The 17053-nt window shown below is 38.0% G+C and overlaps 1 protein-coding gene across 6 annotated transcripts; it reads right to left on the bottom strand.

The window, feature by feature from the left end:
• Positions 1–476: 476 nt before the first annotated feature.
• Positions 477–16324, bottom strand: LOC134796294 (annexin B10). Of its 6 annotated transcripts, none has more exons than XM_063768371.1 (8): positions 16092–16324; positions 15127–15303; positions 11483–11687; positions 10190–10269; positions 7690–7815; positions 7039–7171; positions 3936–4117; positions 477–1867 (listed from the first exon to the last, which is right to left on the bottom strand). In XM_063768371.1, the coding sequence occupies exons 1-8, from the start codon at positions 16101–16103 to the stop codon at positions 1811–1813; spliced, it is 972 nt and encodes a 323-aa protein (XP_063624441.1). In that variant the 5' UTR covers positions 16104–16324; the 3' UTR covers positions 477–1810. The 6 variants fall into 6 exon arrangements, with proteins under 6 accessions (XP_063624441.1, XP_063624440.1, XP_063624442.1 ...); XM_063768370.1 differs by lacking the exon at positions 3936–4117 and adding an exon at positions 3721–3902 and having other exon boundaries at positions 477–1870; XM_063768372.1 differs by lacking the exon at positions 3936–4117 and adding an exon at positions 3721–3902.
• Positions 16325–17053: the final 729 nt, after the last annotated feature.

Here is a 17053-nt window from a genome sequence, read left to right as displayed (position 1 = left end):
ATTTTAAGTGATTTTCTTATATAAAAATGTATACTCTATGTAAAATTAGAATATAGTTATCTTTCGTTGTTTTAGAGCTTATTTTTTAGTGTTTAGCGAATTTACTGTATGACGAGAAAATGAATTGAAAAATGTGTATATAATATTTATCTTGGTTTTATTTCTTACCGATTAATTACTAAACCTATCTGTACCTAATTTTATGAGATTTATAGTTAACGTACAGTCGCCATCAAGTCCGCCTTTTGTCACTGTATATTTTTTACTGTGCAATAAAGTTTAAAATAAATAAAATAAAAATAAATATATCGGAGCGGCCGAGGTGCTCAAAAATATCTGAACACGCACTCTAACGCCCTGGCATAGAGGCGTGTTCAGATATTTATGAGCATCTCAGGCGCTCCGATGTATCTGATGGAGACTTTAGAAACAGTGTGGTTTGTGTTGGAATTGTATAGCAAGTAAAATAACAGGTGTACATACAATTAAAATGTATTCGAGGTTGAATAATAGGTTAACTATATCTAGTAACTCCACAAACGAGGATGGAATGCGTAAAACAATAAAATTTTATCATTGCAATAACAATATGAATTAATACTATAATTTGAGTAAATCAACAATTCCAAGGCACTGCTTTCTAGTTATTCGTTCAGCGAACTATATATAAGGTACATTTTCAACATTCGATACAGATTGTATAAAATACTATAAACTAAAGTGTCATTCTATGGAACTTGCTAACTATGTAAATAAAAGTCCCTAGTAAATTCATCATTTTTGACAGTTTCAATATGGCGGTTGTTTACATAGTTAGCAAGTTCCATAGAATGACACTTTACTAACATTTAGCGCATCACGAAGACTCAAGCTATTGTTAAAAAAAACTTATATCCACGAAAAACACTAAAGGTAAAAACTTTTTTAAATTTAAAATTATGTGATGTCCAATCGTTCAGTACAAAATCATCTTTATACTTACATAGAAATAAGCGCGGCGCTTACACACAAATTATTGCTTAACTGAGCAAAATCATAGTTGAGAATTGAGGGAAAAATAATGAGAACTAGGCCGAAATCGGTAAATGACGGTAAAAAAAATCAGTAATAAATCTAATACTAAATCGTAACCCTTAAATAAATACAACAGTGAATCTTAATTTAGTAGCTGCTCATTCGACATATGCATTGCAATCTTATTTTTTTTAAACTGCAAAATGCAGACGAGAATCTTAGGTACATTTAGTTTTACCTTTTCATAGTAAACATTATAAGGAGACTATTGCGTTACAACACAATCGTTTTATAAAAGTAGCTTGGTTTTAAATGCTGCCATGAATTTCAAGATTATATTCTATTTTTGGTCTGAGAAGGCCAAAAAGCAATGGCTTTACTGGTTGTTTTTGATTTGGAACATTCTATTATTTAAAAGAAACTAATATTTTTTTGAAAAAGTAATAATTTCAACGCGTTTATTTTTATAGGTTTAGTTAGTATAGGTTTGTTACAACCAGAGGTGTGTGCGTCGCTAATTTATTTACCTTTTAACCGCGGTAGTCTGATATAAGACATATAATATCGAGCTCATTTTGCCGTAGTCTGATAAATAAGACAAAACTTCGTATAGTTTTGTACCGGCGGCGACACGAGCACGCTCGATGAAAAACTCTAAGCGGTTAAAAGGTTACAATTCAAATACAACTAGTAAACGTTAATATGAATTGACATTTCTCCTAATATAGCTCGATACAGCTACAACATTAATAGATATCGTAAGATCTTGCAACCGTCGAGCAGCGTGCCCAGCGCCCTACGCCGGCGAGATGAGCGCCACGAGCGCGCGCTTGTAGTCGCCGGAGGTCTCGCCCTGCTGGCGGCGGCGGCACGTTAGCGGCCAGGTTGAATGTGGCGAGGGGGGTGCGACAGCGGGGCAGGTGCGCATGCGGAAGACGCAGTATATTAGTAATGTGCAATTTTATAGTTTGGCAAACCATTTCCGTCAGTAGAAAAGGGCGGCAAATTTAAAAAATGTAGGCGCGAAGGGTTATCCTCCCATAGATTTTTTTTTAATTAAATGAAATGCATAAAATATCTAACAATTAAATTAATATTTGTATCTTGTATATGCTTCGACTACAACTCGTTTTGATTACTTTAGTAACCAAAATTAGTATTATTTAGAACATTTTATAGTTTTCAGATTCAGATTAGTAAAACACCTAAAATTTGAGGTCGACAACAGAAATTAAGTAACTAATGTATGAAGGTGGGATCAGACGGTTCACTCGAATGAATGTTCACCTGAGTGAATGATTCATTTTTCTTTCATTACATGTTCACACGGTGCTGGTGCTAAGATTATTCACTTTTTATTTTCTTTCACTATGGCGTTGAAAGAAGTTGTGCGTCGATCTTGGATTAATTTTTGTTGTGATCATTTATTGAAGATGTTAACAATGTTAACATGCAAAAAGCAAAGAAAACGTCGACGGTGGTGGGTGAGAGCTGCGAATACATTGGGGAAACTAGTCATTGAAGATCCTGAATTGTATGGCAATCATTTGCGGATGAATTTAAGTAATTTTGAAGAACTTCTACAATTAGTTGCATCGTATATGTACCTAGCCGAATAAATCTTCAAATTTTACTGCGTTACATTGCAAGTGGCGATTGTTTTGGAACTCTGGAATATCTTTACAGAGTACCTACAAATATATCCTGTTTTTTTCCAAGAAATCTAGCTAGGTACTACTACCCACAGGATTCGAGAAAAATATGCAAAATTGGAATGAACATTCACTCTGTGTTCACACTGTTCATTTGTTGTTCATTCGGAGTGCAAGTGAAAGATGCCGAATGAAAATATCCAACACTGTTGGATCATTTCACAAATGAATTCATTTTTCACTTTTGGTTCATTTTGTGTTCAAATGTGTCACTGAGTGAAAGATGAAGAATGAAAGACGAAAATGAACACAAAATGAACCGTCTGATCCCACCTAAGAGAAGAGAATAATGTATTCGATCTTATCATATCATGCATATATTATTATATTTCTAATTAAACCATTATATCCTCACCTCCTAATCCAATCACCAAGTAATTGCATAGAAATGTTAAGACACAATTGATCATAATAACAACATAAAAGTAATACATCCAAAGCTTATGCCATTCAAATAAATTGTAAAGCCGAATAAATGAACGAGCAATTTTGTATTTTGTACAACTATTAATAATTAATATACCTATATCATAAATTTTGATATTGTTACAAGCATTACTTTCATGCTATTATTTAGTGCTAAAATTGTGCTGTGCTTTATAAACTAGTTTTTTCAAGAGATTTTGTTGAGACTTGTAGAATTTTGTTTTATAATTTTTTATTTGAAATTGATGTCAAACTTCTATGAAATTATGACGTTTAAAATAACAATTGCATAGTCTGTGCTTTGAAAATTGCTGCCATTCTAATTGCACTTTGTGCGCAATGCACGGTATCCAATGAAAATGCATATTAATATCGCAGATTATTATAAATTTGCAATACATGTTTAATAAATACTTACATTTTCACGGTAATTAAAGGATTTTAATGAACCTCTAAACGAGTTTATAGAATGAAACATTAAAATACTTGACCTGTCAAGGTCATTTTTCGTGGACAATATATTAAAAACTGAACAAAATAATTCTGCAAGTATCACCAAGCAACACACCTTTATATCGCTCTCGAGCGTCTTATCATAGATGCGCTCATACTCGCGCTTGATGGCGGCCAGGTCTACCTCGGCGCGGCTCGCCACCATGCGCACGAGCGCCGCGTCGTCCGTGCCCGCGCCCTCCACGGCGGCGCGCAGGCGCTGCGCGAACCAAGCTGGCGCGTTCTCCACACACTCCACTGTAATAGACAAAAAATCAAACACTCACATACCCTGATTTCGCTTTCTAAGGTCTTATCGTAGAGTCTTTCGTATTCCCTCGCGATGGTGGCCAGGTCGATTTCGGAGCGGGACACGACGATGCGGATGAGCGTGCGGTCGTCGGTGCCGAGCCCCTGCATGGCGTCGCGGAGGCGCGTCGCGAACCAGGCGGGCGCGCTTTGGGTGCACTCCACTGGAAGCGTCGGCCAATTATGTTATTTGGGGTCGAGCGTGAGGAATGAGACATTTAAGTGGCTGAGCGTGTAGAACATGTCATATTAGCATCAATAATCAAATTGTCAGTTAGTTGTATCTGACGCGACGTCCGTCGATGACGAAAAGGCAAAATTAAGACCTGCGTAGCCAACATGCCAATCGTTCGCTCCGTAGCGAACGATACGGTATTCTCTCTCTATCACTCTTCCATATTCGTGCGACATAGACAATCATAGTTTTATTCGCTACGGAGCGTAAACGATTGGCATCTTGGCTACGCACCCTGTACCTACTATGCGAGATTAAAAGCATTTTATGGTAGTAGACATAACTATTACTAATTTGTAGGACTAATGACTATAAATAAGGCGCCGCAGTCTCAAAAAACGTTTTGTTTTTTGAAATAAATAATCTTCATGATTCATAAACTTTTTAAAATTATAATTGAGATCATACTTTTTTTTGCAATCTACCTACGCCTGGAGGACAATTCCTGATAAAAATGTAATAGCTATTCACCCATTAGTCATCTTTTTGTTAGCGGTGACGTCATTCGAGGGGTCGGATTCCTCCCCAATACCGTCTGTTCGCGGCCCTGACCTCGATAGTCATCCGAACGTTTCACTTTCAGTTGCTTTCAGCATCTACTTGCAACGACGAAATCTTTTAGTTGACTGTGCAAAACAATCAAAATTACAGTAATCAGAATTTACTATGAGAAGCAAATCAATAGTACATTATTGTCGAGGCTCGGAAGTAGCTACTTGTAGGCTGAGGATTCGTTTTAAACGGACGACCTTGGGAGTCCGTTTAATTGAATCCGAAGCCAGCAAGTAGCCTTCCAGCCGAGTCATATATAGTGCTTTTCTCAAAAATGGTGCAAGAAATATAAATATCATAGAAATATTTAACTAAAGCAACGTTCTTACCTATATATTTTCACAGATAAAAGCCCTTGCCGCCTTTTTATTATTTAATAAAAAAAATAGAAGTGTATTTTTCTGCCGAAAATACGCCAACCTATTTGAGACAGCTAAATAGTCGCGGTACTAATCTTCTGTTTGGCTATTTAATGGGCCTGTCCCTTCATTTGATATGGCCATTTCAAGTTTTAAAAAGTTTGGAACTCGACAAATAATGGAATTTGTATGCAACATTGCAGTCCCAAAATCGAGACTGCAATGTTTTTAACTTTTTAATTTTTGGCTGACCATAAACTACGCGCTTCGCGACCTATTTTTTACACGGCAACGTCGACTTTGCCGTCCATTTTTGAGAAAAATATTTTGTTTAAGAGCCAACGGGAGTGGACATTTCTCCATACAAACGTACTCCTCGTTTTCCTCCGTGGTTTTTGAAGCTAGAGCAATTATTTTTTCAACACAGATTAATATTGTCAATATCTGTGTCGGACCGTTTTGCTTTTTTTGATATTTTTGTTTTTTAAGGCGCTAGAGCCTTACACAAATGCCCAAAATGGCCTAATTGACTATGCCGCAATGAGAGGCGTGGCATTCAAAACTGATATCAATTAGCCAAAAAAGCAAAACGGTCCGACACAGATAATTTCATAATCATTTAGATTTCCAAATTTGGTTACGATTGGTTAAGTTTTGGAGGAGGAAACAGAGGAGTACGAAACCTCGCTTTTTGAGATTTTTACGCAGGATTTTTCGCCTTGTCCTTATCGCACTACTTTTAGGTGCCGCTTCCGTTAGCGAGACGGGTATAGTTACCTAAAATATTTAAAACTCAGCTCCTGTTTCGTCTTAATGAAAAAAATTATAATAATAAATGAAATAAATGCCATATACGAAAGACGAAGTGACTAAGAGCGTTTTCACATGGCCCGATCCGATATCGGATGTTGGATAGAAGTAATGTAAGATATGTGTGTTTTTCTGTATTAATTTATTCATTTAGAAAATCATTATAACTAAAAAAGATAGATAACGCTAAACAGGGGGACTTAATGCCAAATGGCACTCTCCTGCAGCTGTTTTTCTCTTAAGCGCCTTCCGACATCCGATATCGGCAGGGCGCTTCCGATAATTTCATCCATGTCGGACCGATAATATTTGTTTGTGTGCGTATGTGTATGCATAATGTTTGTTGTAGCGTGCGTGACCGCTAAAGTCGGCGCCCGTGGCCTGACTATGCGGATGTAGGATCCTACATCCGATATCGGATAGGACAATGTGAAAACGCTCTAAGGAATACCTAGAATTCGGGGTCAACTGAGGTCATCCCACAACTAGCGTAGCGTCAGAGTCGTCAGACAGACCGCGCTCTCACACGTAAAGAACGCCGGAGCAAATTGACTTCAATCATTTTGTCGTTCACTCAAAAGCGTATAATGAACGGGACTTCCCATTTTTGTTCCACTGTGAAATAGAGTTCAGAGTCGTATAGCTGTTCGAGTAGTGACAATTCTATAGAAGGGAAGAAGTTTCGGCAGGCGTGGCTCACTCCACTGGTAGGCAGAACTTTAGTGTAGTAAAACGGCAGTGGAACAAATTTTGGATGCAAACAGGCAATCTTAGATCATGAGCGTGAGTAACGAGATGACGTCAGTGGCAATGCGTTAGACCAGGACTTCAACCGGGGCTTTAGTATAACTATTTGTGATTACTTAGGCAGCGAGACAGTACATAAGTACCTAAAATCAAAAATAGTTTTACTGAAATCAAAAATCTAAGAGGCGTGTCAAAAAAGGCGGGAACTACTGCTCTGAAACTCTTATATCGGCTGTACACACTCGTCGAGACACCCCGAGACAGGCCGAGAGCGAGTGTGTGCAGACTGCTCTCGTCTTGTCTCGTTTCTCCGATTGGATCGGAGCGGTCCCGAGACTCCCGAAACAAACAAAAGCCAATGTAAAAACAAAAGAATACTGACCGATAGCGCTGAGCGCGTCCTTGAGTTCTCCCCCGATTTCAGCTTTGATGGCCTGCTCGATAGTGCGGCCCGCGATGTCTTTGTAGGCTTCGAAGATGGCGCGCAGCTGCGCGAAGCTCTCGTGGGCGAGGATCTAAAATATAAAATAATGTTTTTATAAACAATATGTGACGTTCCACGGCAAAAGGTACCTTATGGCGGCTGGCGCTTACGTCGCATAGCGCCGCAATAATATTGAGCGGCGTTAATAATAGCGTAAGCGCCAACCGCCATAAGGTACCTTTACCCGTGGGACGACATATGTTGCTACATGACATATGAAACAAGACAATGTTTAACTCTGACAAACTTAATACAAACGATATAGGAAATCTCCAAAAAGATATGGGAAATGGAGATTTCCTCATTTGTGCCCCGGTTAGCTTTTTCAGCATCATACATCTTCAGGGCCGAAGCCTGAGAGCGCCCTATGTCCACTCCCGCCTCCTAATGCCAGTGTAAGCCATATGTTCACATTACTTTGTTGAAGATCTATTCGACATTTCCCCATTTCCGCTTCTCCAGTGTCATATACCTCCTGAGCCGAAGCTGTGTCAACTCTACGGTCACCTACTGTCAACTCTAACGCTTACAACATAAGGTCCACATTACCTTGTTGAAGATCTCCTCGTCAGTGCCCCACTTGGCTTCTCCGGCGTCGAACAGTTCTTGAGCCGACGCCTGAGCGCGGGCGAGGTCAACACCCGCTTCCTCGTCGCGCGCGCCCTGGTGAGCAGACTGACTTAACGCGTAGAAGATAAGGTTCGTATTGCCTTGGCGGGCACAATGGTGTACAGGATTTTGTGATTGAGAGAAGTGACTGTCTTTAAAAAAGTATGGTCACACTCATACATTGATTAAAGAGTAGGTAGATAACATGCCCTGATATCGGTAAGACATTGTAACTAACGCTAATTCATTTTGCTTTGAGATGTAATATTGTGTCTTATAAATACGTAATTCATGTGATTGTATTCTGGACAGTTTTAGCGTACATAGTTGGTGAGAAATTGGAAAAAAATGCTGGTTCTTTTGTTTGTGACTCTAGCTGAAAAGCAGAAACTCAAAGTTAATACACTTGTACCAACATTAAACGTCACATATTTTAGTGCATTGAGTTACATACAATTTTATCGATAGCATCATTAAGCATCCAAGTATTTAAACACACAGATTGACACATCCTATTTGTACTTTTTCCGTATCCAAGGCCCGCCAAGGCCGGTTGAGGCTGCAAAAGCGACAGAAAAGATTGATGGTGCCTGGCTTGTTTATATTATTCGTCTAAGGCACCAAAATATACGTAGGTGCCTGAAAATCCATTCCATACTCGTACAACCATATTATGGTTCATATAGACATTTACACGTCCTTGCAATTATTGTACCTCATCTTAATTTCTATAAAAGCGGTAACATATGCACTTTTTCCAATCCTGACGTGTTGCTAGTTGTACGGAATGGACTTTGTACATTCGAGAGCAATGAAATCGAGTCATTCTTTGTGAAAATTGGTCCGTTTTCATTGCTCTGAGTGTAATAAAATGTGTCAAGGGCGTGAATACCGCGCCCTTTCCGGGAACATCCCGCAAATTAATGAAGCGAGGTGGTAGCGTGGGAACTCAACTAAATCAAAATGAAAGCACGTCATGTCACGAATGATTACACTTTGTCATTTGCGTTTTCATTAATTTTACGCGTGATTTCGTTGTAGTAGAGGGGCTAAGTTTATGTTAGTATAGTAAGTCACACAATTAATTTACCTACACAATATCATAATATTGTTATAAATAAGTTAAACAACATTTAGTTAGTCCTGGGGTTCACAACCTTCGTTGTTTTGTTTCCCTTTGTATCAAACATTTTTATCACAATTTTTGACAATAAAAAACCTTCCTTACATAATATTGACAAAATAAAAAAACAATAAGTGGGTAAATAGGTTTCCGGTCCATTGGTAATGTTTTCCACGCCCTCTTGCGGACAAGCCTTGTAGTAATCTGAGCTGGACCCTGGTTTACGGAACAAAGTCTATACCTAGGCGGCAACCATATTAAACAAAATGTACCTATGTTTACAGTTTTTCACGTCATATAAGCTTTTCTTTTCAATCTTTCAAACTGTCAGGAACACCGGTTACCTACCCTTACTGTGACTAAATAACTAATTAGTAAATTAGTTATGTGCATTAGTATAACACTACTACTATCAATATTGTAAAATAACTAAGGTTAATTCCAGTCTGACTTTTAGACAAGTCATACAAACTACACACACTAAAAAAATTGACCCTTCTGTGTCCGTAAGATTTTTGTGACTAAGTACAGGCAAAAAAAAAATTAAAAACGCTGTTTACCAGTAATACTTACCTGTATCAAAATCGGTATTCGTTTTAGAACTTTCGGAAACAGAAAAGACAAATTTTAGTATGAACTGGGATACAAAGGCACAAAACAAAATGGCGATATCTAGAACAATGTTAGTGTGCAAAGAAAACAACGGCACATAAGCACTGTTACTACTATCAGTTAATTGTTACAATGGTTATTCACATTAACATGCGTTGCCGGTTATGTGGGTGATTGAAGACATGTTATACCTATAAATACTGCTAATGGACCATCTTCTCTACTTCTACTGATGACTGTTATATTTTTTATACAATTTAATACGTAACGCAGCAGAAATAATTTTGCTCCCTTACAAAAATGTGTCCCTAATTTTTGTATGGAAGCAAACTTTTTTTCTGCTGCATACAAAATGTAACTTATATCTGGTCAATTTGTTCATTTTAATGTGTTAATTAAATACTTATGGATCTAATAATGCCCGTGTAAACAATAAGATGTAAAAATCAAAATGGTTTTTGAAAATTCTTTTTTCTTTGCTAAAGAGCCTAGGGACACGTGTTCTAAAAGTTGATTCACCCATGTTCGTTCGTCTAAGTTTTTGCCTCTTTGTTATAAGACTCCAATATGCAAGACCGACAAAGAGGCAGATAACGAAATTTCGATTTCGCGTCAATCTGGGACCACGCATATTGGTGAATGGATAGAACTTGATTGTTTTCGTGATAAGTAGTGTTATTGGTTTAAGTAAGAGCATGTACATACGGTCACGATGAGCGTAAGCAATCGGCGGAAGTCTCCTGACGTCTCGGAACACATATGCTCGGCCAACGGACGGTTGTACACTGGAAAAAAACTCAAGTTAGCTGTTGTTCTTATCCTATCTATCAATGGCAGAGCGTCCATTGAAGAAAAGCCGTTTTATTTTACTAGATTACTTACGAAAAACTCACTTCTATATATCTGACATATCTGTTACTTATTCCCGGCTGAAATACTGAACAAATTATAATTAAGAAAAGTTAACGGGTCCTGTCATCCTGTGGCAGTACAGACGAGCGTATTCCTTTAATAGGCTATTTAATTTTGGCAGTCTGTAGACCCCGAACAAAAAACCCAATTTGATCCTACGTGAGAGGAGTCGCGGCAACAGCTAGAGTTATAAATACGAAAGTAAGAGTAACCACGTAGAAAGTAGACAGACAGACATGGTTACTTTCGATTAGGCTTCTGAACCGCTTTACACGGCGGAATATTAGTGCATGAAATAATATTAAATGAAAACGACACGCTATTCAGACAGACTACGCTATGATTGTCATAGTAACTATGATGAATAATAATGTTCAATTTAGCTAACAGTGAAAGCCAAGCGAATAAATTGTCATATAATTGCTCGGCAACACGAAACAGCCTATCACCGCGATGGCTTTGCCATGTAAATTAATAATAGGAGGAGAGTTTTTAGCTAATTTGGATATAGGCCTTCAAAAACATCGATAATAATTAAGGTTATAACTCTACATTTAGAATAGAGGTCTCCAAACTGACGAAGGCGTAGATTATCGTAGCCCTCGGGGTAGAGTTTGGAGACATCTGGTTTAGAATGTTATAATCAGGTCTTAAGTGGCGATCAGATGCTCAAAAACGTACATACTTATTGTAGGAAGGCCCTTGATAAGCTGGAAGGAGGAGCAATTGGATGCAGCGTTAGGCATCAGGCCATATTAGAAATTCTTTAGGAAGCGATCTATCAGCACTAGACATCTTTTAGGACTTCCTTGCACAATGTACAGCGAGCGTCTGCAGCCATGTGTACCACTGCCCACACTTTAATTGTCATCACAAAGACATATTTCCCCGATGGTCAGTTAGAAATGTCGATGGCTGTACCTCCGCTAAAATTCCAAGGTATACTCGTCGGCGACGGCGGGATAACTTGGACTCCTTTTTGAGAGACTGGCCAGGTATAGCACTAAACAGAGACGAGTGGAAAAAGAGGGCGGAGCTTTGCCCAGCAGTGGGACACAGTGGGCTCTGAATAATAATAATACTCACATCTCTCATAAGCGTCGACGATCTCAGCGATCTCCTTCTTAGTCCTTGTACACAGGATCTCCACGAGGGTGTTCTCGTCGGTGCCCATACCCTCCATACAGTTGTGCAGCTCCTTGCAGAGGTATTCTGCTGGTGGACGCATAAGGGCGACGATCACGTCTTCGAAGTGACCGCCGAGCTCGGATTTCAGGTCTTCGATGATGTCCTGTTGAGTGTTGAGGTTTGTATGTTATTATTGGTTATTATAACAGCAGGTACTTACAGTCAGTCTCAGAAGGCCTACCGCGAAAAATAAATATCGAAATATCGTAATCCGCCTCTTGCATAATATTCAAGCGATAGAGAGGCAGATAAAGAAACTTCTATTTTCGTTTTTCCGGTAGGGCTTCAGAAATCGCTAAGTATCTAGTTTCTCGTAGTACTTTACGCGCAAAGTGCATATTTCCGACCGACAATGGCGCAGTACAGGCAGCTATAGTAAGTATTACACATATATGTAACGAGCTCAAGATGACCTAAAAGACAAACGGATGAGCAAAATTTCATACGTAGAGTGTAGAGACGAAAGATCGTCTGATAGAGTCTGCAGTTAATAGACGTACCGACAAATGAAAATAGTCGTGACTGACCACCTAAAGAGGTAATAAAATAATCTTTATATATCTATCCAGTAAGGTTTACGTATGGTGTTATTTCGCTACCTAATACTACTGCCACTACTGCAGTGCATCACTATCGATTTTCGATTTGTTACAACAACATTGCATTTTGTTAGATTTTGATACCGTCCATTGTTTTTACGTATAACCATAGCGTGTAATTATAAATTAGCTCTGTGTATACTTGTTAACTGAACAAAACACGTAAAAGGCACCTTTTTTTTTCGGCCAACAACCTTCCAGCCTTCGAGGTTTTTTAGCATCACATCTACAATTTGTTTAGACCCGTCGAGTCATTAAGGCACTCCCTCGGTACCCCACATAATGGAGCCCTATTTAGTCCTATTACCATCGCCGTAAGAATCATACTCAAGGTTGTAGGCGGATTCCCTTTGTGTGAATCATAATTATGTACTACTCAGCATTACATTGTATGACATAACTCATATAACTACGTAGAACTGTGGCCTAGTTTTTACCCAACTTCCCTCGTGTGTCTAGGCCAGAGTTCATTGGTTTAGGCCTAGGCGGTTAAGGCGGTCTAAACAAAACAGCATTTCCTTATTTGTATCGTGGAGATTTATAGATGTTCCAGTATATCTATCTTATGTCCAACCTCTAGGTACATTTTAGGTAGGTACACTAGGTATACCTACATAGTACATATAGGTATGTGTTGTATTGTACCTATTTACAATTACGATTATGTGGTTGAGAGTAAAGATACGAGTTCCTTCATAATCAGCGACATTTTTTTGCACAGACTTTTTTCATGGTTCACACTGATGCCTTTCATGAATCATGGTCATTATAAGGTAGAACAGGTAACTTATAAGTATGTAATATGTTATGTATAATCAGTGGGGAGACACTCCTAACTTCGGTCGAACTCGGCTTCGTTCGGCTCGGCATTGCTCTGAGCAATTATTAGGGTTGGCACCACTTGACTTCCTTTTGCGTGCACGACCACAGATAAGATAATTACTTGAATTTTGACAACCCTAAATAGCCGAAAGGGATAGTGCCATATATTACAAAGGGATAGCATGATTCGACCCTGAACCGCTGTCAAAGTTCGGGTTTGTAGGAGGTGTTCTTTCTGTATGGTTGTACTATTATTTCTTCTGTGGTATAATGTGTGATGACGATCAAATAAGAATCCTAGGTATTTACCTGGCAATTACAATTAGCTATCAGGTGATCGTGTTGAACAAAACTAACAAAGAACTACGGTAAAGGAAATGATGAGTAAACATAATACGAGTATAAATCCCGGTAAGGGCATTAATTTGTGTGATGCTGATGGATGACACAGATATTTATTCCTGAGCCATGGTTGTTTTCTATGTATATAAGTATTTATAATATTATATATATCGTTGTCTAAGTACCCACAACTAGTGATGTGCCGTTCCCGGGAGAATTCCTTTGGTGGGAAATTTCCCGAAAACGTTCCCGGGAAATTTCCCATATGAAGGGAAAGTAGGGGAATTTTGAAATGGCGCATAGATATACTATTTTATAATCAGAAATTCAGTCAACACTTAGCATCTTAAACTTTGTTTAAAAACTTTATATACTGTATCTCATCCGCCTACGAAAATTCCTTACACCCCCGGGAAATTTCCCATTCTTCCCGGGAAATTTCCCATTCTTCCTGGGAAATTTCCCATAGTTGCTGGGAATGATTTCTCGGCCAAAATATTTTTTTTTACAATAATACGGCATTATTCAACAAAATCGATACAAATCATCACAGTTTAATCAGGGTCAAAATAAGTTACGTACTAATAAGAATAGTGGAGTTCCGTAAGCTTTTTACCATGAAATTCTTCTACATACGAGGACGAGTTCTTGTGAATGTTTTTGCATTACATTATCAAAATATTTAATAAAAAAAATTCTGTAGCCATAATTTTTTGGAGATAAAAAAAAAATTATAAGTATCTATTTGTATGGAGAAAATTTCGAAATGATCTGACTTCCCATTCAGGTACATCGGGGGCTTAAAGTGATGCCACATATTTTTTTGAAACATCCAAAGTGTCGAATGTTGTAAGCAAATCCACTTTCCAAGCATTTTTTTGGGAAGCCACTTTGCATTTTACGGTTTTTGGCTACTTTATTTTACTAAACGCAGTTACTTGTCGTTATAGCTAGCTTTAATTAAAATTGTAATACACTTAATCTGTTTCAATATTCCCCTGTTTGGGGAATTTTCCCGGAACACCGGGAAATTTCCCAGGAATTTCCCATATGGGAATATTCCTTGTTCCCGGGAAATTCCCACGGCACATCACTACCCACAACACAAGCCTTCATGGGCTTACCGTGGGGCTTAGTCAATTCGTGTAAAAATGTGCTATAATATTTATTTATTTAATTCATGTTTCTCTTTTCTTTGTGTGGGTACATTTGGACCATTTTTAACTTTTCTTTGAACCTTTTTGAAGCAACGTATTAGATTATTTTTGTATGATTCATGTCATACCTTCATTTTGCGATACCTAAGTATCTGTATGACACAATTGATACAATAGCTGACCGAGATAACTAAATCAGTAGTGTAATTGTCATTAAATTTGGATTTTTATACTTCAATATCTGTTTATGTTAAAACTTCCTCTGAACTGAATTACACTTTATACCAAAGCTGTAGTAACTTAAGATGAAGATTAAGGGCCAGTTGCACCCCATAATAATAATAACAACAACAACAACAATCTACATAACCCATTCCATATTGACAACAACAGTTTTATGTTGACAGACAACTGGTCCTACAAGAGACGAGAGAGGTGTCAGTAAATATAGTTGGTCAAACCATTTTGTTAGTCAGTAACAACCAGGAAAACTATACTCATCCTTTTCTTTTGGGTGCTAGTACTAGTGTAAGACAAAGATAGTATGATTCTCTCAGTCTATGATTTAAATGAGACAGTCCTTTAACAAACTATATTTTTTAAGCAGCATAAAATTCCTTACCCTTCCATACTCATGGGTGAATGCCTGGGCAATAGCTTGCCGCTGGGCATTAGAGCGGGAGCACAGGATGTCGATGATGGTCTGCTCATCGGTGCCGAAGCCCTTCATGGCTCCGCGGAGAGTGGCGGCATCTTCTGCAGCATTGAAGTTGGCTACGCCCACCACGGTTGGTTCACGCTAGGAGTTTGGTAAGGACAGAAGATCTATTAGTACCAAACCAATGTTATCCTAACATTTTTAGTAATTTTAGCATACCTATCAACATCTGTCTGTCAGTATTTTAGTAGATGGGTCTTTAACTACAGTATGCTATGCAGATGTTTTAGATGAAAGAAAAATATACAATGTATAGGAAAGAAGAGATGAAGTACTCATTTGATATGAGTTTATGAGCATTATCAATAATAATAAGATTTTACATGAAGAATTCAAGCTACTATTAGACTGCCAAGAAGTGTTTCTATTTATTAATTTCTCAGAATTGACTGTTGAATCTATTTGAGTATAGGTCAACGACTCATTTCTAAGGGAGTGGAATAGTTGATACTACATGTATGCAAGGTGGACATATTCATTTTACTTCCTATAAAGGCTAAGGAAAGGTTCTGTATACATGAATAACTTAAAACGACGGCTGTAAGTAGGCTAAAATGTGCATTGGAATGCGTAAAAGTAAAGTCGGAAGTTAGCCACGATCCACCGTCCAAAAAAGCCGGTTTATCGTCCCTTTTGGCTTTTGGCCACTTCTTGTTTTATTCATAATATAACTAGCGTAGTTACGCCTAAAATAGTTTCTCATGGGACGCATTAATAATTTAAAGATAATTGATTACATTTATGGCAGGTTGTTTACAAATAATTACAACTTTGTATGGAGAATCAAGGACTTCCCGCCCCTATTTGCTCTGACGTCACCGGGAACCGCCCTACAGCTGCCCTTCAAGCAATTTAATGCAAATACTTACCTGATGAGACATTCTGGCGTCAGGCGGAAGAAGTGAAGTCACTGACTATTAGAGCAAGAAGGATCTCGCTATTTGTGTTAGTGGGGCACAACACTTGTGGCACGTCTGGCTATTATTACTGAACAAACACTGTATTTTGAAAAACAACACGGTAATATAGCACTTCTAGAAAACTAACGTAGATACTTCGATTGGAAATTACCAATCACCGGACACGTACACAAACTTTGACGTCCAATTTCAAACTGATTGAAATGAATGAATGAAATAGAACAAAATGAAACGTCAAAGAATGAACGGAACGAATGAAGAATGAAGGAAAAGACAAGTGTGATGGTGATGCATCATTCGTGCAAAATGTGGCGGGAACTTCCTTTAGTTGCGAAACTTTTAAATCTTTTAATATTGTTTCTCTTACCTTACCATACGATTCGAGTAATGAAAGGGTAAGTTTGAAAATTAAATGTCATTATTGTTTTGTAAAACAGGTACTTTATTTCATTAAATCTAAAACATACTTCAATTGTAAAATACATTTACGATCTTTTAAAACTATATTCTAGTTTATATTCAATAAAATGTTTAAACGACGATAATCATAGTCTAAAAATAGTAATATCCGTATACCTAATGTAAACTAAAATATTTATACTAATAAATTCCATAAGTTAACATAAACTTGTAAATGTGGCGTTCCATGCCTAAAGGATCCTTATGCTCATGTGCATAAGGCACAGACCAACTCCTAGGCAGTTTTCTGTGGCATAAGGAGCTAAGGACCCTTCTCATGGAAAGTCACACATACATTTTTGTCAACAGAGAGTTGTATATTGAAGATACTTACTAGTAACCTATGCTTAAATATGATTAGACATAAGGCCCATTTACATGGTGCGACAACTCGCATGCGAGTTTCATTACATTGCGGTATTTGATTTGTGGGCTGAATTGGATGTAACCAA

Source organism: Cydia splendana, chromosome 13 (assembly GCF_910591565.1).
Source record: "Cydia splendana chromosome 13, ilCydSple1.2, whole genome shotgun sequence".
Classification (NCBI taxonomy): Eukaryota; Metazoa; Arthropoda; class Insecta; order Lepidoptera; family Tortricidae; genus Cydia; species Cydia splendana.
This window is presented reverse-complemented; position numbering and strand designations above follow the sequence as displayed.

Bases quoted from the DNA above. Each gene is read 5' to 3' on its own strand.
- LOC134796294 (XM_063768370.1), bottom strand. The intron at 7,816-10,189 runs GTATGTACATGC...GCGTTAAGTCAG, and splicing joins TGCTTACGCTCATCGTGACC to TCTGCTCACCAGGGCGCGCG. The intron at 7,172-7,689 runs GTAATGTGGACC...TTTATATTTTAG, and splicing joins ACGAGGAGATCTTCAACAAG to ATCCTCGCCCACGAGAGCTT.